Source organism: Dryobates pubescens, chromosome 18, assembly GCF_014839835.1.
Source record: "Dryobates pubescens isolate bDryPub1 chromosome 18, bDryPub1.pri, whole genome shotgun sequence".
NCBI classification, from domain to species: Eukaryota; Metazoa; Chordata; class Aves; order Piciformes; family Picidae; genus Dryobates; species Dryobates pubescens.
In genome coordinates, this window is record NC_071629.1 from 13,832,933 (window position 1) to 13,855,605 (window position 22,673).

Below are 22,673 nucleotides of genomic sequence, written 5' to 3' on the forward strand. Positions count from 1 at the left end.
TTCAATGTTCTTAAAACAGTGGCAATCTCTTTAGCTTTCAACATATTTCCTATCTTTGTCCAAGAGATCACTGAAGTCAGAGGCAGGAGACACCAAAAATGACTTAAAGAATGTGTACTGCCTGCTACACATTACACTAACACAAGCAGAGTCCTTGTCCTTGACTGACAGACTGGTTTTATGTTGTTGCTTCAAGTTTTTTCGAGGATTAGTCAGAGATGATTTTGCTGTCAAGAGCTAGCCTTCTGTGGCTCTGTTCTCTGACAGCCGCAATATGTGGCTAACCTTCATCAACTTAGAACATTTTGGTGTTACATGAATAATATACCAAACAATGCTGTTTCCTCAAATAAACATTCAAGTCCACTTTGCCAAAGCATGGGACCTTTCGTTGTCTGAATCCTTCTTCTTCTTCTTCCAAGTCTGGAGAGAATTTATACTTAAGTGCCACTACTTCCTTATTTTTCTAACACAATGCAGATTTTGGGGGTTAGATTTTTATGCTAATTCCAAACCTGAACAAACAGATCTGGCAACTGCACAAACCCATCAAGTTGGGGTTTCAAGATGGGCACCAATCACTCCACTCACCACCAGTGATCATCAGGAAAGAAGACTGTTTTATGGATGGAAATGCAGATAAGTCTCCCCACCTGCCACCCCTAAGTCCTGATGCTGAGACTGTTGGTAACAGCTCAGCTAGTACTACATGCATGGAACATTTTGCAATGTGGTCATCTGCCTGTTGGGATTGAGTCTGAGAAAAACTAGCTTCATTTAGCATGGGCCACTGTTCACACATCAGATGGTGACTTCACTGCATACAATACCAATGAATGCAGTTGGAAAATGAAAGGTGACATTCAGACCTTCAGTGCTTTCAAAATCCCTAACCTTGTATTCAAGTCCATGGTGTAGGACAGATTTGGACATAGCATAACCACACCATCTCATATCCTAAGGGATACAGATGCTCCAGGTCACTAGAAAGGAAAGAAGCTTCAACAAGGAGCAGCCCTGCTTCCCCCATCTAGTCCTAACAGAGGTTTCTTCACAACAGGGTATGATTTCATTCTAGAAACCAGAAGCAACAGCCTGTTTATTCATCTTCGGAGATGTGCAGGCTTATCAAAACGCTAGCTTTTTATGGTGCCTTTAAAGAGCACAATACAAATTTTCTGCCCTGAATCAGTACATCTCCAGGCATTGTGACAAGAAAAAAGACAAAACCACAAGGGAATAACTTAGCACTGCTTTTGCAAGCAAAGAAAGGTCTGTGGCTATCCATCAAGATACTTTGGATGGCTTTCAAAACAGGTGCAGCAGATAAACTCTGATTTTCACAGACCTCTTACTTAATTTTTCCTGCATCTCTGATATTTCTAAAAGCTCTTTTTATACAGTAACTGAAGTGTCCTTAGAAATTTGCCAGGTTTATGCACACTCCTTGGAGAATGATGCTGTGTTTCAAACTGCAGCCACACAGTTGTCAAGAGTCAAGACAGAGCTGAAAAATATGTGGCATGTGGAGTGATTATTCATTCACCCCATTTCTGTATCTCAGGAGGTACTTGTCTATGTTAAAGCCTTGGGAAAAAAATAGAGCTAAGACTTCTGATGCTTCATCCTGAAGAGAAAACAGCAAAGAGAACTGATTTTGAATTAGAAAAATAAACAACTCTCTCCTTTCCTGTCACTGATTAGAGTACAGTGAGTAAGAGAGACAAAGGTTGAGGTTTCTGAGAGGAATTTTATGCACTGCTTTGATCTAATTCAGTGGAAGTGCTAAGCAAACTAGTCATAAGTAAAACACATTTTCTTCTGAGTGCCTTGCATTGTGTGTGTTTCTTACAGACATAAATAAACCTGCACAGCCATTTGCAACTACTAGCACCAGAACAAAAATGCAAAGCACTAAACCCCCACTAGTGTGATGTTTGCCTTCATTCTGAAGATGAGAATGACCTGTGATGGAGAAAAGCAGGAACAGGTTTAATGTACATTTCTTGTGGCTTAGCAGAATATGATATACAAGGAGAAATCTGCCCTTTTAGACCAGATTCATTGCTATGCTGTGGTTGCTTTACATTCTTTTGGCAATGTAGGAAAAAACCTTAAAGGATCTAAGAGTTCTCTTTGCACTCTGCCTGTGCTCTGATTCTCTAATACAACTGCAACACACTGTACATACAACTGGGCTTTATGAGACTGGCAAGATCCTAAGAGGTGATTTTCCCCATCTTTTCTTAGAAATACAAACAAATTAACAAATGCAGAGCTAATTTGGTGCCAGAACAGCAGAGCAAAGATTGATCCTCAACAGCTGAGCTGTGCTTTTTCCTATTAAGTCTTCAGAACTTTTCTCCTTCCAAAATTAGTCATGAATCTTTGCCTCAATTTTTAACAGCAAGGCAGGAGTTCAGGACGAGTGGCCTCCTGAGCTGGGCAATGGGGTCAGGGAGCAGTGTAATGCCCCAGAAATCCATGAGGAATTAGTTTGGGACCTGCTGAGCCACTTGGACACTCACAAGTCCATGGGACCGGATGGGATCCATCCCAGGGGCAAAGGAGAGAGAGCTGGCAGATGAGCTGGCCAAGCCACTCTCCATCATTTTTCTCCCATCCTGGCTCACCAGTGAGGTCCCAGATGACTGGAAACTGGCCAATGTGGTCCCCATCCACAAGAGGGGTCGGATGGAGGAACCCAGAAACTACAGGCCAGTCAGCCTGACCTCAGTGCCAGGGAAAGTGATGGAGCAGATTATCCTGGTGGCAATAACTGCGCGGAAGGGCAGGTCTTGCCTCTCCAACATGATCTCCTTCTATGATCAGGTGACCCACCTGGTGGATGTGGGGAGGCCTGTGGATGTAGTCTACCTGGACTTCAGCAAGGCCTTTGACACCATCCCCCACAGCAAACTGCTGTCTAAGCTGTCAGCTCATGGCTTGGACCGCAACACTCTGTGCTGGGTTAGGAACTGGCTGGAGGGCTGAGCCCAGAGAGTGGTGGCGAATGGTGCCACATCCAGCTGGCAGATGTTTCTAGTATTTTGTAGTCATCACACTGTGAAGTCCTTCCTACCGTCTAAAGAAAGGACATCTTTTGCAATTTGAAACTCAAGGCACAACCATTCTGCACTTCAGAGGAGATGGAGAGGGAGCTTGCGAACGTTGCACAGCATGGTTTTAACATTTACTACCATAAAACATACTACAAAGCTACCTTAGGGCATCCTGTATAATTGAAAATTTCCCTTCTGTGTGAACAGTAATTTACCTTCTAAGATATAAGAGCTTATGGAAAACAAACATGAGGAGCAAGACATTTCTTCTCTATTGTTTTGGCCCTCCTCCAAAGGTCCTCTTCCTCATGAGTGACACATGTGTCAGTTTATACAATACTTAACATATGTAATGTTTGGGAGTAATCAAAACTTGTAGCTCCCAGGGGTTTTGTTGAAAAAAATCAAAACAATAGGAGATTTTTCTATCCTTGTAAAGACAAAACTTGCACCTGCATTATGAGGCAGCAACAAACTGGCAGTGGGATTTACCTGGGAACACAGGCTGAAGTGGAGCTTTTGTGATGGGTATTCCTCTGGAGGTAGGACTGAAGTGAAGTGGTTCCCTTTGTTAATCCAGCCCTCACCCAAGTTGCTCACTGTGAAGACTGAAGCACCCAGGCCAGATCAAAAGATGGAGTTGTGTGTACCAGGAATACGTTTAGCAGATTCAGCACAGAGAACTGGCATCCGTGTCCATAGCAGGGCCGACTGCTAATTGTTTGCTAAAAACTACCCCCTAAGATCAGATTTTTCTCCAGCAGGAAGGTGCCAAAAGATGTAGCTAACTTAGCAGTGGAATTTCAAAATGCCTCAGCAAGAGAAGAGCCTAATCTCCAAGAGGATTTAGGCACTTAATCAGATTATACTCTGTTGAAGAATTTATTGCCTATTTACCAGCCTAATTACTTTTAAAGAACTCTCTTCCAAGGGCCCAGTTTGGAGCAAGAACTGCCCATTGGTGTCTAGCCTTTCCCACTGGGATTTTTTTCAGTTCTTTATGTTCACTGCCAGAGATCATCAACCTGCACTACACATTTGAAGGCTGTTACTCCTCTGTACCTGGAACAAACCAGAGTCTGCTCTTCAGTATGGGAGAGCACAGTGGATTCATCTGAAATGCCTGGGAAAGAAAAACCCTGAATGATGGGTCTGGTGAAGAGTACTCTTGAATTTCCATATTACTTGGGCTGGTAAAAAAGGGGGAAAAAAAGCAACTTTTAATATCTACTGCCTCCCCAACACAGCCAGTACAGCTCCTCCATCCACAGGCAGTGATCTCTGTACCAATTCCTTCTCAACAACCCCTCTAGAGTCTTGAACGTACCTGCCTGATTGAGCTGAAGTGGAATCATTTCACATTTTGTGAATTTTGGAGGTTTATTTCACTTTAAAATAAAAAAGGCTGCAGGAAATCTATGTAACAATTAGCCTAAAATCAATGAGATTGATGTTTAATATAAAGAACTAACAATTGTAGTAACTATTTACAGCCCCAAGCAATAAATAAGGTCCACTCTAGACTTTTGTCTCAGGCTACTGGAGATTTGAGTTGTCAGCTTTGTCCACCTTAAGATATAAAAAGCTTTTCCATCCAACCCAATCCCACTAAATATTAAGACACAGAAAGCTTCAGTGGAACAAGATGATCTACTTTCTAAAAGTCTGCTGTTTCTCTCTGCAGAACTGTCTTTCACCAAGCCAAACTTGTTTCTATTTTCCTTCCTGTCCCAAATAAAATTCTCTCAGTCTGATACTCTTCAATCAAGATTAAAAGGCATTTCTCAGTGTCACTCTGCTCCCACTCTTTTTTTTTTCAGAAGCTGCCAGTGATGTTTGCATCTTGCTTTGTGTTCTGTATTGGACTAATCACCAAGAAAAGAAAACCACTGCAGTATTTACTTGCATCCAAACACCATCCTGCAGAATACATTGGGTATTTATGAACAGCCAGGTAGGATGAAGGGGTTTAGCAGTGCTGGTTTCCCAAACTCATTTGTTCTGTTCCTGCCCACCACTGTTCTACCTGGGAACAGCACTGACTTTAGTTGACAACACAGGGCATATTTGCTATCATTTATATGCTGGAACTGTCATGAATATGTCACAAAACATGGAATTTGGCCATATGCTTGGAATTCAGTCAAATGTGCCTTAAAAAAAAAAAAAAAAGAGAGAGATAGAAACTGTCAAGCAAGCAAGTAAAGATTAAAAATGTGTTACTTTAAAATAGAAGAGCTTTAGGACTGATCAGCACTACACTGATTATAGTCAGCTCCTTCAGACTTACAATTACTTGATGAGAACACAAGGTGCAGGCAGCCACGGATATATCCTTGGATGCTGCTGAATGGTCCAGACAACAAGTCCTATGAGGAGTGGCTGAGGGAACTGGGGATGCTTAGCCTGGAGTAAAGAAGGCTGAGGGGAGACCTTTTTGGTCTCTACAACTACCTGAAAGGAAGCTGTAGTGAGGTGGAGTTTGGTCTCTTCTCCCAGGTGGCAAGTGACAAGATGAGAGGAAACAGCCCCAGGTTGTGCCAGGGGAGGTTTAGGTTGGATATTAAGAGAAATTTCTTCCCTGAAAGGGTTGTCAAGCCCTGGAACACCCCACCCAGGACAGTGGTTGAATCATCATCCCTGGAGGTATTTAAAAGACATGCAGATGTGTTGCCCAGGGAGGTGATGGGGGCCCCATCCTGGGAGGTTTTTAAGGCCAGGCTGGATGTGGATCTGAGCAACCTGATCTAGTGTGAGGTGTCCCTGCCCATGGCAGGGAGGTTGGAACTGGATAACCCTTGAGATCCCTTCCAACCCTAACAATTCTATGATTCTACATGTTGCATCCATAAAGACTGGGGTTTCAGCTCCCACTTATTTGCATCAAGGGGCTGGTACTCAGGAGGTAACAGACCAAAGAGAAGAAAGGAATATCTGCATCTTTCACTTAGTGTCTATTTTACCACAGATGACATGAGCAGCCATTAAAGGAGGTGGAATGTACTGTATCAGGCTGTCCTCATCTAGGTCAGTGCATAAAACAAAGCATCAGTTGTGGGGAAGACACTGGAAAGAGTGATGTGACAGGCTTTGCTGCTGCTCTTGTCACCCTCCAGACACAGAATAATGTAAGAGACATTGCAATTCAGTTCCTCAACCATGCAAGTAAAATTCCTCCTTCAGATAACCTGGAACATCACTGGCCAGCAGTAATATATCATCTACTAGATTCTGTCCAGGTTTGGAAATAGAAAGAAAATCCACAGCCAACTAATGAAACTGTTGTCAGCATTCTCCTTGGGTGCATGGCCTTTATTGAATCAACTGATAAATCTCTGTGTTTGCAGGGCTCCTGAAAGGCTCTGTGTCCTTTAATAGCAGTATGTCTGTCTTTTCTGCTACTATGGGCAGAAGGTTGAATTTCTGGGGATTGCTTCTCAGTTGAGAAGATGAATCAGGAAGCAAGAATCCACCTGAGGTGTTTCAGGGGTGGAGAAGTATTTGCATGATATGATCCACTTCCTAGCATCACATGAGCATTTTCATCTAACAAAACTGCTGGTAGCATCAAGACCTGGGACAGTGAGAGTGCTTTTGATATCTCCTGCTCTCTTTTTCTGCTGTCATTTCTCTGGCCCTTATGAGTCAATCTTGAATGAGTGCTAGGAAGTGTTTGGTGGCTGGAGGAAGTGATTTGTATATTATATTATTTCCTACAGTCAAGATCTTCATGATCCAGGCAACTCCTTCTAGCTGTTGGTTCCTGTATAAAAGCAGCTACTGGGAAAAGCTTTTGGAGCTAACAAACCTGGAAAGCTCTGAAGGCTGTTCTTTGCAGGGGGATGGGTTACCATGAAAAGGCATTCAAGTGTCTTTGAATCAGTCAGTGCTGTAGAAGTCATAACCAACTGCAGAAAGTCCCAGTCCTGTGCCCTCAACTGGCATCAGATTCATGCTGTCATCATGGTACATTAAGCTTCCTGATTTATGACTAACCCATCTGCACATGGTTTTCCACTCAACCCAAACTCAACCCTGCTGGCTCTCAGCTGGAAACCCTGAACAAAACCATAGAGACTAAAGAAATGAACCATTATACCAAATACATAAAGCCTTCACACCCCTTTGCATTTAGATGACTCTTACCTCTTTCTGGTGATACTTTATTGCTACCTTTAGCTTTGCCAAGTCATGACATTTTTGGGGATCCAGCTCTTCACTTTGATCATCTCTGTGATTGAGAATGATCTCCAGTTCTCGGGAACTCCGTGCTTGGTCCAAAAGGTCCTTAGCAAAACGCTTGCACTGCTGTGAAAGTTCTTCATATTCAGCCTTGAACTCATTTTCCACTTTACTGAGCTCCTTTAGCTCCCAGCCCAGTCGGAAGGCCGTCAAGATGGGGTCCTCACTTGATAAGGCAATCAACGAAGGGCTGGCTAAGGCTTTGTAGATGTTCAGCCTCGACCTGGAATGCCTCAGGCTGTCCACCTCTGAACTGGAGACACACTCCACACAGTTGCATCTGATCTGGTGTGGGCGTGGAATTGTTACCCGTCTTTGGACAAGCAGTTTGATGATTTCATAGTTGTTGGTGTGAGCCGCCAGCATTATCGGGGTGATATCTGGAGTGAATTCTGAAAACTGAGTGTCCATCATCAAGGTTGGGACCTATATAAAGGGATAAACCATAGTCATATTTCAGGTGGAACAGCAGAAATCATCTCTCTCTCCTTCACACTTCACTTTTGCCATAGCAAAACAGAGTTCTAACACGCTCTGTTCTTTAGATCATGTTGTATCCATGCACACAGACACTGCTATTTGGTAAAACCATCTTCCCCCAAACCATGCCTGTCTGTCCTCATGAGAAGGCATCTGTGACCATTTATTTGCCAGTCTGGGGTAAAAATGAATTGCACCCCTGTCCAAATGCTTCAGATGTGGACCTGTTCTGAAATGGGTATTAATTCATGTACCAAAACGGGGAATTTTGTAAGGAAAAAGGAAAACAAAAGGCACAGGTAATTACACAAAAAGAAAGGAGAGTCTAGAAGAGAGTGAACACTGAATAGATTCCCATAACTCATTATTTGCATTACAGACCTACATTAGAAATCCAAGAACCTGCTCCTAGCAAGCCCCACCCAAACCAAACCCAACCCAACCCAACCCTGGTCTGCAGAGGAGCTCTGGCTCTTCCTCACCTTTTCCCTACTGTTTTTATTTGAAAATACTTCCACTTTTCAGCTGAAGGATACATTACATAACTGCCCTCAGAACAGATCTGGGTTTTTTTAATGGGTTTGAAACAATTTGAATGTAAACCCAATGAGCCATAGTCCACTACAAATAAGACACTCCAGGGTGTGCATTATTCAGCTACTGTTGCACTTCTCAAAAGATGAGCTTAATGCACACCCTGTTGTGTCTTATTACTATATGCAGAGTGCAAAATTAGACCAAAATGCTCTTACATCCCAAGCACACAGTGTGTTTCCATTTGCAGCACAGGCAGCTCTCTTTGTTGTGTGTTAATCACTACTCAAGCATACTGTACTTCGTGTGCCCACTGCTCCTGCCCTGGCAGTTGGCATCCTGCTGCTCAAGGGGTGATTGCTGGTTTTGGTGAACAGTAGGTCTGTTTCCCCTTGCAAATGTCAAAGGAGTTTCAGAGAAACTATTGTTAAAGACTCCTAGTGACAGGAAACATTACTCAGTCTGTAACAATCCAAAAGTAAAGCAGAGATAAAGTAGCATGAAGTAACTGTTAGAAATCCTTCCGTAGGATATACCTAAGGCTGGTTAGAGAATCGCAAGAATGGTTTGACCTTTATAGGTGATCTAACCCTCTACAGCCAGAAGGGACATCTGCAACTACAGCAGGTTGCCCAGAGCCCCAGACAACCTGACCTGGAGTGGCTCCAAAGATGGTGCATCTACCACCTCTAGGCAACCTGGGCCAGTGTCTCACCACCAGCAGCATAAAAAAGTCTCCCTTCTATCTAGTCTGAATCTCCCTCTTTTAGTTTAAACCCATTGCCCCTTGTCCTATCACAATACACCCTACTAAAATGTCCGTCATCTCTCTTATATGCCACTATTAGTACTGAAAGGCTGCAATAGGTCAGAGCCAGTGAACCTCCAACCACAGGATCTGAGCTCCCTGGGAGTTAAGTGCCTCTATAGCACTAAATTGCTGAAGACTCCTGGGCTGCAGCTGATTGATAAATCTCTGCATAACCCATCTGCGGCAGTAGGACACAGCCTGTTCATAACACACAATGCCCTCCTGAGGGTTGGCACCACACTCAAATGCTGGGTCATGTATGAAAGCAGGGCATCCCCAGGTGGCTGGAGGTATTTTGGGGAATAATACAAGCCGGCAGGTCACAAGGAGTTAAATCGCTGGCAGCCTACAGACACAGGAGTGTAAAGAGGCTTTGCTAAACCAGCTGGTCCTTACAGAGATAGCAAGGGGGGAGGCTATCAATATGGCTCCTGGAGAAATGATGCTGGTAGTGAAGGTTTGCTGTGGGTCGTGGAGGGCTTGGTGTCTCTCAGGAAGGTTGCATAAATGTATTTGAAGATACCAAGTAGCACACAGCTGAAAGCAGCTCTTTGCAGGATCTTTGACTCTCTTCCTCTTCTTTTGCTTAGCTAGTTTAGGTACTTTGCTAAATGTCAAGAGAAAGGTGTGGGTTTTTCTTTTTTTTCTCACTCTCTTTTAAAAGCATTTTTCTTAAGCCTTGATGCTTGAATAATTGCATTTATCCCCCCCCCCCCTCCCCGTTTTCAGTCAGTCACTGGCTTCTGTATTCAGAGCCTCTGCCTCAAAGGAAGAATGCTTCCCCTCTCTATCACTCCTATTACTGTCAAGTTTAATCTTGTTTTCCTGTATGGAAGTTATTGTACCCAAGGCTGTGAAAAGGATTTTCAGCTTTACATAGATGAAGTATTCATGTCGCTCAGAATATGGAATGGGTGCTTGCAGAGAAGGTGGTACTGTTACAGGTGGGGATAGTGCTAATCTTGTCTGCTCCTAAGGACTTCTAAATCTGGATCTAGGGCTCTCAAAAGGGTTGTCTCAAGGTTTGAGATCAAATTGAGATATTTATTCTGTCTCATACCCCCAATATGAGGCAGTACTTTGGTGGTATCAGGCAGCTGCCATGTGTAGGGTGTGTTTTCCTGGCTCTTTTAATTAAAGGATAAGAAGTAAAATGGTGGTGCAGAGATATAGAGGCTCCCTGGGGTCTGGGAGTAGATCAGTGCGAGGCCTCAAATCACAGGAGCTGAAGCTTATTTCTGATTATAGCTGAGCAGCAGAACAAACACAGGAGGGAAACAGTGTGAGTGATGGCTGCTGTGGCCACTTTCCTATGTCTGCCTGCTCCCAAGACCACTCATTGGCTAAAAATTATACATCTCATGGTAAATATTTGTGTTGTCTTCTTGCACAGCTCTTTGATGTCCTGCATCCTTACAGACAAGATGTCTTGTTTTAAAGGCAGGGCTGTGCAAAGCCAGCCTTTGCTCCAGAGGCTGTGCTCTGTGTTAGCACTGGAGGGGTAGCAGAGATTACAGCAATGCATTGTAATTGCTGATGGTCCTCCTGCACTACTCTGACAGGTTGAGTTTATGTTTAGATCAGCTTCTTCTATGGCTTGGGTTAACTTGCAGTGATGGAAGCAGTAGAGGAATAAATTATTCTACCCCAAGGGCTCTGCTAAGCTCTCCCAAGGTTATTTTCATTAAGTGACCTGAATAACAAATTCTTTTCCATTAACCTCATCACCTGACACAAGCTGTTAAGCTGAGTCCTTCAGAACCTTATTGTCACACTTGCACAGGAGCATGTTGCCTTGCCTGCATTTCATCCTGGGAAGGTTCACATAAGAAATTAGGGCTACCATTAACAACAAGTGACTGAATGCTTGTTACTATCTTTCTAGAATAAATCCTCAAAAAGATAGGCTGCTTAGCACTGTACTGCTGCTTCTCTGAACCATACTGCAGCCAGTGAAAGATCTTTATTTAAAGAGGGAAAAATTAAGGGGAGAAACAAGCTTAATTTGTTAGAGGAGAAGAAAATGGAGGATTAGCTCACATAAAAGCACTGTTCAGTAAAGCTAAGCTCTCCTCTGAACAAGTTTTCCAGTAAATAGTGCACTGCTGGAAAGAAGCTTTAGACAGGAAGAGCAGAGTACCTGCTTTGTTAGTAACTAGCACAGTGTAAGAGGAGCAGAATTACTGAGGGAAAAAAAACCCTGCCACGGAAAACTCAATGACCTTGTAGGTCTTTCAGGAGTTTTACTTTGGATTTAATCTCGTTTGCTATCTGAGTGCCCCTCTGGAGCACATCCTCTGGTTTAGAGCTGTGTAAAAGCAACCTAGTTCAAGTGCTTTGAGGCTGCTCAGCAATGGGAACCAAAGCACAGCAAATGCAGGGTTAAGGAATTACAGCTCAAATGCATGCATACTCTGCAACCAACCTCAGACTCCAATGAATGCATCTTTTGCCTTTTACCTGGGAACTAATATGCAGGTTTAAACACTAGAAGATTTTGAAGCAGGCTATCATGTTTCTATAGCATCTGTCATCTATCTATAAAAAAAGGACAGCTAGGTGACAAAAAGCTGTTCTGCAGCAAAATCTTGAACTCTGAGGAGAGGGTTCTGCCTCCTGACTGTCCTGGGATGGTTTTCTGTTTCTACCTCTGCATCTTCTGCTTTTCTATATTGACAGTCCTCTTGATTATGGTCTGAGGACCCTACCAGACAGTAGCCTCCCTTCCCATTCAGGTCTCTTGTCAGTGTTCCCTTTCACAGCTGCAGCCTCCCCAGACAGCTGCAGCCTCCCCAGATAACCCTTTAGTGCTTCAGGCTCAAACTGAAAAGATAGTATCTACACAATAAAGCAAACCCAAACCACAAGATCCTTTCCTTTCTTGGCTTTCTTACTCTAATTGTAAGCTTCTCGGGTCAAAGGCAGTTTAAACATGCATCCTGTCTGACATTGAGAATGCTGTTACTTTTTCTTGAAAATATCTAAAGCCACTTTTACCTGCTACAGGAGCAACTGCCCCCTTTTCAAGCCAAATCCATTCTGTAAAGTAGCACCACACCTGAACCTGAGTAATAAATTGTAAGTATAATCACAATAAGCTGTAAATTATTATTAAACTGCATTATTTTCTGCTTGCACAACTTTTTGATTCAACTATATGTTACAAAAGATTTTTCCAATAGCCAAAACAATGTTTAACTAAACAAACCAAACTCATACAACCTCAATGGCCAACTTCAAATGCAACACTTGTAGAAATGGAAGCCCAGGTAATTCATCGAGCAGTTATTTCCTATTTCTAGTTGGGTTTTCTGCATTCAGCCCTGTGGGGAAGTGCACACAGCACTAACAGGCAGAGCCAGTTTCGGCCATTCTAAGAAGATTTTGTACTACAACAATTCAATGTGAGGCTCAGTGGTCAGAAGGAGCTTTAGCAATGAGCGTGATTTTGTTCAGAATCGCAGTCCTGTGGTACTTCTAGCTGCAGCTCTATAAATAGAGTATGAGAGACAGTCGGTGTTGCTACACTGCAGTTCAGCCCTGTTACCAGCAAAAGGATCTTGAAAAAAATACATATTGTGACTGGCACAATGGGCATTTGATTCCTCATGTGGGACTCTGGAAAAATGTTGCATACTTCTACATTTGTAAGCATTCATTCTAGGTGGTGCAGGTTTCAATACCTGAATATCTTAATCAGAGATGCCCTGAGAGACATCTTCTATCAGAGTGATGACAATAGCTACATAACAGCGAGGCTGTTTTCCCTCTAAAGAGCAATTCATTGACTGAAATTATGTAATTTGGTTAATGAAAGATAATGAACAGCACAAACTGATAACAAAAGTCATGTACTTTAAGGGCTTTTGTACTGGTTATGAAGTGCATTAAAGCACACATGGTTGGAGAAGTACTTTTGGAGAAGCTCTGCTGTTGTAATTGAAGTATTCCAGTAATTTCCAATACAGCTGTCCCAGAACATCCAGCTGGTGAAAAGGCTCCTTCTGGACTAAAATCTGCTCAGTGACTTACACACCTGTAAAGCCAAATAAAGTCTCTGCCCCTCAGACTGATACTGCAAAACAGAGAAAACTGGTACCTTTTAGTACCTTGTAGCATGCCAAATGCTTGTACAAGGTTTCCAGATGGTGAATATTAACACTGAAATAGACATCTTTGAATAAAATATAGCACAATACAATTGCATTGCTGCTAAGATACTGGGAAAATGAGATGTGTGATATCTGTATAGCCAAGTGTTTCTCTGCAACAGAAGCAAAATATTCATGTATCTGCTCTTGATTCTTCAAGTTTTAATTTGACTTCTTACCCATGTGCTTAAAAGTGGAGGTAGACCCAAGGGGTTAGTTTGCAGAGCTACACTGAAACCTATTGCATCTGACAGCGGCAGAACTGCAGCAGAGCTTGTGCTCAGACATGTGTTCAGGAAATGCAGCACAGCCAGGAAGATTGTCAAAAGATGTCACCATTTGTGGTTGATGCTCTATAATAACTTCCCTTTTATTTGGGATTAAAAAAGAATCCAGAGAGAAGTTTTCAGAAAGAAAGGACTCTGCAAATATGCATTTAAATGGCCTATGGCTATTTCTTGCAGACAGAGTGCTCTCTTCTAAGCCATTCTCCCCTTCTGATATGAGTGGAGGAAATATGATGAGGCACTTGATGATGAAATGAATAACGAGTGCAGTCGGCATGGAGTTTATTATCCAAGTCACAAAGGGACACTATTAAAGACAGAGCTTGTCTTTGAACCTCTTGTATGTAAATCCAATGTAGTGCTGAGCTCTGCTTTGCCCTGAATTCTGCTCTTGCTCCAGCTAAGAACTGCTGAATGCATCATGAAGAAGGGCTAGCAAGTGCCCACACCTCTTCAGAGACATCAGACCAGAGTTGTGCCATGAGCAATTGCACCCTCTCCTGGTTATGACTTTTCCTCCATGTAGGAATGGTTGAGGAGTTCATTGTAGTTACAATTTACATGTTATGTCACATTATCTCTATGAGATGGCCAACTATCAAATGCATCTTGGCTTTATCATATGCTTAGGCAGCTTGGGGCTATCTGAGTAATGACACTTGTCCAGTTAAACAAGGGACAAAAATTCAGGACTGTTAAAAATCCAGCTATTATTAATGAAGCTGCTAGAGAAAAAATAGCCTAAGTGACATCAGAACCTGCCTTGCAGCATGTTATGGATCTACCAAAGCCTTGCCAAAACACAGAGGTGCTCTAGCTGCTTTCTAGATCTGTTTCCCAAGACCCTCTGAGACCAACTCAGGTCTAAATCTAGTATTGCTAACATGACAGTACAATGAATCGTCTCCTGAAGCCTGAAGCTGATTTTTCCCCATTTGGAAACATAAAGCGCTGTTGGTTCCTTTTTTTCACTTTCATTACCATTTTACCCTGTAATAGGAGCAGCTGGTTTGGGTAAAAACAAAGACTACACTCTAATGATTTTTACTGTTAAGTTTGGAAATTAATTTTGTTAAAGAGCTTAATCAAATCCTGTATGTTTCCCAGCTACACTAAAGACCTTGGAACAGCTCAGCACTTTAGAGATTTTTTTCATTTTATGGATAAGCTTTTCCCTGACCCTAAGTGTGCTGAAACAAATACAGCCCATGGTTAGCTGGAAATTTGCAGGCTCTGTCTTCAAGGTAATCTTGGCTATTCCTTTGTTAATATTTTCCAGGATTTATTCTGGGAAGGAAGAACTGTCCAGCTTTTTCAATAATTTTTTTCTGGTATCTATTTTCTATTCTTAGTGGTTACAAGGACAAGATGTGCTAATATAGGCTAATAATCCTGCTATCTATAGCCTTTTATGTCATCTTTGTACATAAAATGCCCCTATTTCCTGTAATTTATTGATGTGTGCAGAGAAGAGATGTTTCATTAAGTTTAGATGAGGTAATATATTGCTAAGAGGGCTTGAAAAGGGAGGGCTTTTTGCTTGGGAGAGGTGGGGTTGTGTTCCTATTCAATCACATTCCTTTAAAAAGAAAAGAGAGAAGGATCAGATTTGATCATTAGACAACATCAGAGAGGAGTGAGTGCCTGCATCTGGTGCCAGCCCGGTGCTGTCTGATGTTGCAAAAAACACAGCTTGATGCTCCCAAACAGGAGCCTGTGCTTTTGGCATGGGTGTTACACCAACCAAGAAGATATTGTGGCTTCTGTAAAGACCCCCAGAGTTTGAGATAACAAAGAAGCGACCATCCAGAGCAATGGCCGGGTCTCACACGACAAGAAAATCTGCATGCTTGTGATCATCCTGTATTACCACTTAGGCAGTGACTTCCTTTGTTATTTCTAACGTTAGGTAGTTCAAAACATTCAGCTAATGATATGCTCCTCATGCTTCAGAGACTGCCTCTAACGCATCATCTGTCTGCCTGAAGAGTGTTTAAGTGGAGCACACGAGGCCTCTCACACTGCCTTGAATTAAGTACCAACAATGCATGTGACCCTGAGCTTCTTGCAGGCTTGAGCAGCTTTCCAACATGTTGTCCTAAGGCAATGACAGAGCACAGACCTTGGATCACAGCATTCACGCGCTGGAACCATGCAGAGACAACTAGAGAGAATATTGTTCAGAGTTAACGCCTTTTTGTTTTCCCCCACCTTGTTGCCTCTGAAAGACTGCCCATCAGAGGGACAAACAAGCCATAAAGGTGCCATTCTACTTGGCAAACCCTTGCACTGCTCTACTCGACAGCCAGATAAGGAGAAATGGACCCCTACAAAACCTTCCTGCAATTCCTTATAGAACTTAGAGCTTTGTTTTGGAGGAGTGTGTAATTTTCCTCATACATGGAAATCTCTCTTGGAAAATGTGTTACAAGCAGGCTGACTCTCCTGTGTGTCTGTATTGGTGAATCTAGACAGCCATGTTAAAAGCTGTTTCTGGGTCTCAGAAGTCAGAGACCAAAGACAAAGATGAGTTGCATGATGTCAGGGAACAGCTAATGCTGTAATTGGGGCTTACAAGCAATGAGTGGTAAGTATCACAGTATCGCCAAGGTTGGAAGAGACCTCGAGGATCATCGAGTCCAACCTGTCACCACAAACCTCATGACTAGACCATGGCACCAAGTGCCACGCCCAATCTCCTCTTGAAGACCTCGAGGGATGGTGACTCCACCACCTCCCCAGGCAGCCCATTCCAATGATGAATGACTCTCCCGGTGAAGAACTTTCTCCTCACCTCGAGCCTAAACTTTCCCTGGCACAACTTGAGACTGTGTCCTCTTGTTCTGAGACCAAACTCTTCCTGTCTACAACCACCTTTCAGGTAGTTGTAGAGGGCAATGAGGTCACCCCTGAGCCTCCTCTTCTCCAGGCTAAACAATCCCAGCTCCCTCAGCCTTTCCTCATAGGGCTTGTGCTCAAGGCCTCTCACCAGCCTTGTTGCCCTTCTCTGGACACATTCAAGTGTCTTGATGTCCTTCTTAAACTGAGGGGCCCAGAACTGGACACAGGACTCAAGGTGTGGCCTAACCAACGCAGAGTACAGGGGCACAATGACCTCCCTGCTCCTGCTGGCCACACTATTCCTAATGCAGGCCAGGGTGCCTAGGTATGCTGATGGGTGCTGGGTAGGGAACGAAATGTGGGGTTTTGAAACTTAACACCTTCATCAACAGATCTATAGAGACTACAAGTTTGCTTGTGTAGGAGTACATATGGGATTTTTTCCCTACAAATCATTTACTTGAGGCAGCCCACCCAGATGAATCCCACCACTCCTGACTAGAAATACACCATGCAGCATGCCAAGCACAGGCAAGTCCTAAGATCACTCCCACAAAATAATAAAGATCATTCTCTGGGAAACATCTTGTATAACAGCACATACTGCCAAGTAACAAACAACAGGACAAGAGGAAATGGCCTCAAGTTGTGCCAGGGGAGGTTTAGGTTGGGCATGAGGAACAATTTCTTCCCCAAAAGGGTTGTGAAGCCATGGAGCAGGCTGCCAAGAGAAGTGGTGGAGTCACCATCCCTGGAGGGATTTAAAAGCTGTGTAGATGTGGTGCTGAGGGACATGGTTTAGCAGCACAGTTGGTTGGACTCAATGACCTTAAAGGCCTTTTCTAAGTTGAACAGTTCTATGATTCCTGACTTCTCCACCTGTCTATACATTAAATCACAAGCACAATATATTTGTGCATGCTGTGATGCTTGTCCCCATCAGCCCTCTAAGGAACGAATACCAGGCTTTATGTTGGCCCAGGAGAAGGAGCCAGTGACTTATTTGCCAATGTCAGTTGTCTGGTAGCTGACACTGCAGCCTGTGAGCCCTAGCCCCAGTGCTTCTTGTTAGGTTCTTCATTTTGCTTCTCACCTCCTTCTCACAGATTCAAGATTGTTTGGGAAGGAAGGCAATGGGGAGGGAGGAAAGACATTCCCAGTTTAATGTAATCATTAACTGAAGTGGTCTTTGATTTCTCTGTTGTTTAGTTTAATTAGATGGAATTCATTTTGAAGGCAGCCACCAATGTCAAAGGCATGTTAACTATAGCTGTGAATTATTACTGCATCAATAAAAATAATGAAAAGCTTGGATGCTAGCAGAGCCATTAGGCTTTGGAGCAGCAACAGCTAGTATTCTGCTTTCAGACACAGTCTTTCTTCCTTATTGTGCCTTTCAAATATTTTCATGCGGAGAGCTTGTGGCCAGTTTTCTCTCAACCGCTTCTATTCTTCAGAACCTGCTCTTGCTCAGAGTATATCTAACCAGGTTCCACCCTCTCTTTTCACTTTAGACCTCTCATATTAACGTGGAAATGTTTGGTTTGAGTCATACCAAAGGGCACAATAGCTGTACTGAGTCACACCAATCAGCCTGTTAAGTTCTCTGTCAGTGCACAACAGCAAAAACTCCGTGATTACAGGTCATGCCTATGGACCTCCTTGATGCTCAGGTTTCCTTCCTGAATTAGCTTAGCTTTTTAAACTCAAGGAAGAGCAGAAACACTGCTGGTATGCAATGGTTAACACCTCAGAAGCACTGCACAGATCTGCTTGCCTTTGGGCTTGCTGTGACCACTTTGTTGTACTTCACAGTGTTTTAACACTCCAGCTTCAGGACACAGTTTAGTGGCCATGGTAGTGTTGGGTTGGCAGTTGGACTAGATGATCTCAGAGATCTTTTCCAACCTTAATGATTCTATAATGTTCCAGAAAAAGACAGTGCATGCACCTAGGACATCTATCACCACCATAAAAGAAGACTCCTCTGGTCATCCCATATGTGAGCAATCTCAGCTTATAGGTTAGGAGCTAATGCTGCAAGACTTAGCAATTTTAGCTAGGAAGTCCAAAAGTCTCTCCTTCACCACTAAAGGAAGCATAAACCTTTCACTGAAAGAGACAGGTTACATCTCTATCAGGTATGTACCTCAGATGCACCCCTACACTTTTGCTTGCAGCTGAGAGATTACAGTAACCACTTCAACCAGGACAGGGGGATCACAAGCTTCATCTAAAACTCTTCTCTAAAACTTATCTTTGTAACTGCCTGCAGAATCTAGCTTTTGTGTCATGACAAATCTGAAAACTGATCTTCTTTTGACTTCAAAAGTCCTGTCAGTGATAGCACTGGGCTGACAATGCTGGCATTGAGCTTCTACAGCTACAAATTATCAGCAAAGCTGCAGAAATCAAGAGCTGGTGGTAGTAAGAGCTAAACTTTGCACTGGATTCTGCATAGAGGATAAAACCTGATGTGAGTAGAAAAATTAAGCTAAACCACATTGTATCAAGAAAGTTACTGGATCTGGGCAAGAATTAAATGATTTAATGAAACATGTGATTTCTGGGTCACAAAATATTGTCTCTAGGCTGTTGATCTATGATATTTACACAACAATTAAGGCACATTTTCACTCATCAGCTCATTTGAAAGAGGATTTTTGAGGTCAAATTATGAGTTTGTAAATACTAATGAGTGCAGCAACTTTCCCACCAGCAGCTATCTGAGAATCACCAACTCAGTCTGAAAACTTGCCTTTTATTCTCTGTAGTTTCCTCTTCACAACCATATTCTTTCAGGCTTTATTTCTGTAAAGCTCCTTTTGGAAGACATGTGGATTTGTTGAGATCTCATTGATTCAGAAGGTCTTTGGACCACTGAAACAAACTGAATCACACTCATAAATACTGAGATCCCTTTTCTTTTTATTCTCACTATTGAGAAATTGCATTTGTAGTCCCATATGTGAACCAGATTAATTTGGAGCCATCTGCCATGAGCAAATTGCTAATTTTGGCAGATACCAGAGAGATGCTAGTATCATCCTCATGTAAACATTCAATATCAGCTCTCATTGTTGTGAAGAAAACAGCTACCCATAAAGGTACTTAAGGTTACACCATGGACTTGGAGTAATTCAGGTGACTGGTAACAGCTTCCTAAAGAATGGAAGGAGGACTCAGCACACATCATGTCTGGTGCACTGCAAACATGTCCACTGTAGCAAGGCAAATAAAGATGCCACATCTGTGTGAACTGAGTGTGTTGCCTTGTGAGCTGTGATGCAGTTTTGGTGGAGAACTAGGACCCCTCCACAGGATTCACACAAGTGGCTGTTAAAAAAATGCCCCTGAAGACCTCATCTAAGTCAAAGGGAAAATATGTACTGATTTCAGTGGGCTTCAAAATGTCCAGAAATACAACTATTATTAATGACAAATCAAAAGTGAATTACTTATGTAGGGAAATGTTAATTTTCAGACGTATTTCCTGTACTTTGTTGGTGCAATTTAGGTGCAGACTCCAGTCTGGCTGAAAACACAATCTACTCTACTGATAATAAGGAAAAATCTTTCCTGTGAGTGTCCTGCTCTGGAGAGATTCCAAACCTGCCTGGACATTGCAATCCTGTGTAACCAGCTCTGGGTGACCCTGCTTTAGCAAGGATTTCAGACTACATGATCCCCAGAGGTCCCTTCCAACTCCCACTATGCTGGGATTCTGTATGGTAATCCCCCCCCCCCCAACATTCTAAAATGACTTTTAGAAGAGAAAAGCAAAACAAAACATATTTAAATAACATGAAGACCTGGGTATGGACTGCCATGCCAAGCAGTCTGCAACACGTTTACTGCTTCTGCCACCATGCAATACGATACCAGCCTCTTCACTGTCCTGAAAAGCAAACAATAACTATCAAAATACCAGATTCAGCTCGCTTTTCTTTCCTGGAGAACACATATTTACTGACTACAAACCTCCACAGGAAAAGCAACACTTGCCTACCCTCCAGCTTCCAAGGATATTAGTTTGGTTTGTTGTTCCTCTTAATATTCATGAATAGGCTGCTTGCTTTCCAAATGTCTGGCATCTATTTGGAAAAAAACAAAAACAAAAACTAGCCTAGCATTCAAATGACCAAAGAGCCATGCAAAATGCCTGGTCAAAGGGAACTATGACTGAAAAAAAAAAAGGTAAACTGAAGGATTAATTGGAGTAAATTATGTAATACTGGGAAATAACAAGTGAACTTGTAAAAATCATAGAACTAGAAAAGCTCTTTTGTTACTTAATCTATTTTGAGTAGAGAATTGAATTTTCCTTTATTTCCCCAAGAATTCAGCTCTTGGTGCTGCACCAGGTCCAGACCATGTCCCAGTGAGGCCAGCAAAGCTCACAGCTATGCTGCTGTGGGTGGGCAGGGCTGTCACAGCCTGTAGTACCACATGCTCTGCACCAATGGATCTTCATTTGTACTCTGGACCACATTTGCACAGTGGGAGTCAAAAAAGTGAGAGTGCATCTCAGAGTGTGGTGTGGCATATCTGAGAAGAGAAGAAAGTGGACCCTTTAAAGCCTGAGCTTTACTCTGCTGGGAGTGAAGCACACCAGCACACTTCTACGGTCTTACCATGGTAACAAAAATAAGATGCTTGCACCATGACTTGTCAGTGATGGGTTAATGATTGGACTTTATGATCTTAAAAGCCTCTTCCAACCAAAACACTTCTATGATGACTTTCATGCTGGACCCAAAATCTGCCATAGGTGACAGTATCTTTCAAAAGAGCTGTTAACTTTATTAGCCATCGAGTTATTCTGCCTGTAACTGGTGACGTCTCCCCAGCTTTATCTAAGACCCAGAGAAGCAGCACCCAAAACCATGACTCTAACTTATCAGGACTGGGCAGAACAAGGCGGAGGAGACATGGTATGTTCTTAAAACAGCCCCTGAACTTTGCTTGAAGGTAAACCTAGAAGGAAATATGTTTACTCTAACACATCACTGTTCAGCACACTCATCTATCATGTGATTTGTTGCAGCCTTTAGAGAGAGGCGGCTCATGCTCCTGGCTTTCATACGCTTCACATGTAGACAGAGTAATTTCTTCTTCTCCAGAGACACCCCTTACAGGCAGGGCTGCAGTGCGGGAGCAGCGTGTTGTTATAGTTACTGGCTATGACTTACCCCTGCCATTGTCATGGTATTTTCAGTAAATGGGGCTTAAACAGCAGTCTAGCAAAGGTCTGAAAAATAATGACTGCTTGCCTTCACTTAATAACAGGGCACAAGCATCTCTGCTGCCCAGTCTCTTCATCCGTTTCTCCCTGTTCCTTATATCATGAATGAGAGCCTGAGTCTCTTACATAAGGAAGACAACAAAGGTCAATTCTTATCTTTGAATTATTTTTTTACTTCAGCTCCCTGGAAAGGTCATCATAGAGGGGAAAAGCAGAGCTCTTCCCCTTGGGCAGGTCTCAAGAGACAGGTATGGAGCATCCAGGACACATCACCTTTTAAAGACTCTCTGGCTGAAGAGCAGAACTGTTTTGCCAGTCAAGTCTGTAAGAAGCCACAATTTTCTACATTGGGGTATCTTTTACTAGACACAGTCACTATAACCCCATGAGAAGCTGGCATAAAGCAACCTGTAACATTTGTGATCGGGACTGTGGAAGGATGACAAGGTTGTGGGAATAAGTGAAAATACATGCCCATAAAATGGATTATCCTGAATGATGCTGCTCAGCTTTTGAGATGCAAAGACAACAATTAACTGAGCTGACGTGAACAGACGCAAATAGGAAGAGCTCTTCATGCCTGGCAGTTAGAGAAACGAGACTTTGGTACTGTCAAATAATAACCTCTCAGAGGCAGGCAGCAGGAAAATGGCAACTAACAGGTTTTCAGAGACCCAGGACTCAGATAAATTAAGGTAATGCATTGAACATTTAAGTGAGAGCAATCAGAAGATGCTGCTTTTGTACTTTTGCCCAGAGTGCAGCAAAGACAAACAGTCCCTAACTGGAAACAGGCTGCTATGCACGAGTCAAGGAGCTGCCTTCACTCAGGTTTGCTTAGGCAAACTTAACCTTCTGCACATTTAATGAACAGATTCTACTCAACCTTTTATGTAAGTGCTGTGACACTACCGATACATTTCTTAGCCAAACAGAAACCGCTCCATGAAGTGTGAATTTTTGTTACTACTCAATCAAAAAAATCAGGTTTTCTCTCTGTTTTCAAGCATATGAACAGCT

General features: G+C 42.8%; 1 protein-coding gene across 1 annotated transcript in view; it reads right to left on the minus strand.

Moving 5' to 3' along the window:
• Positions 1-22,673, minus strand: part of TRPC5 (transient receptor potential cation channel subfamily C member 5) — a 72,282-nt gene that overhangs the window by 47,113 nt on the left and 2,496 nt on the right. Inside the window, exon 2 of the mRNA XM_009900392.2 lies at positions 7,209-7,730. Within this exon, the coding sequence (XP_009898694.1) occupies positions 7,209-7,730 (522 nt within the window). The remainder of the gene's footprint in view (positions 1-7,208; positions 7,731-22,673) is intronic.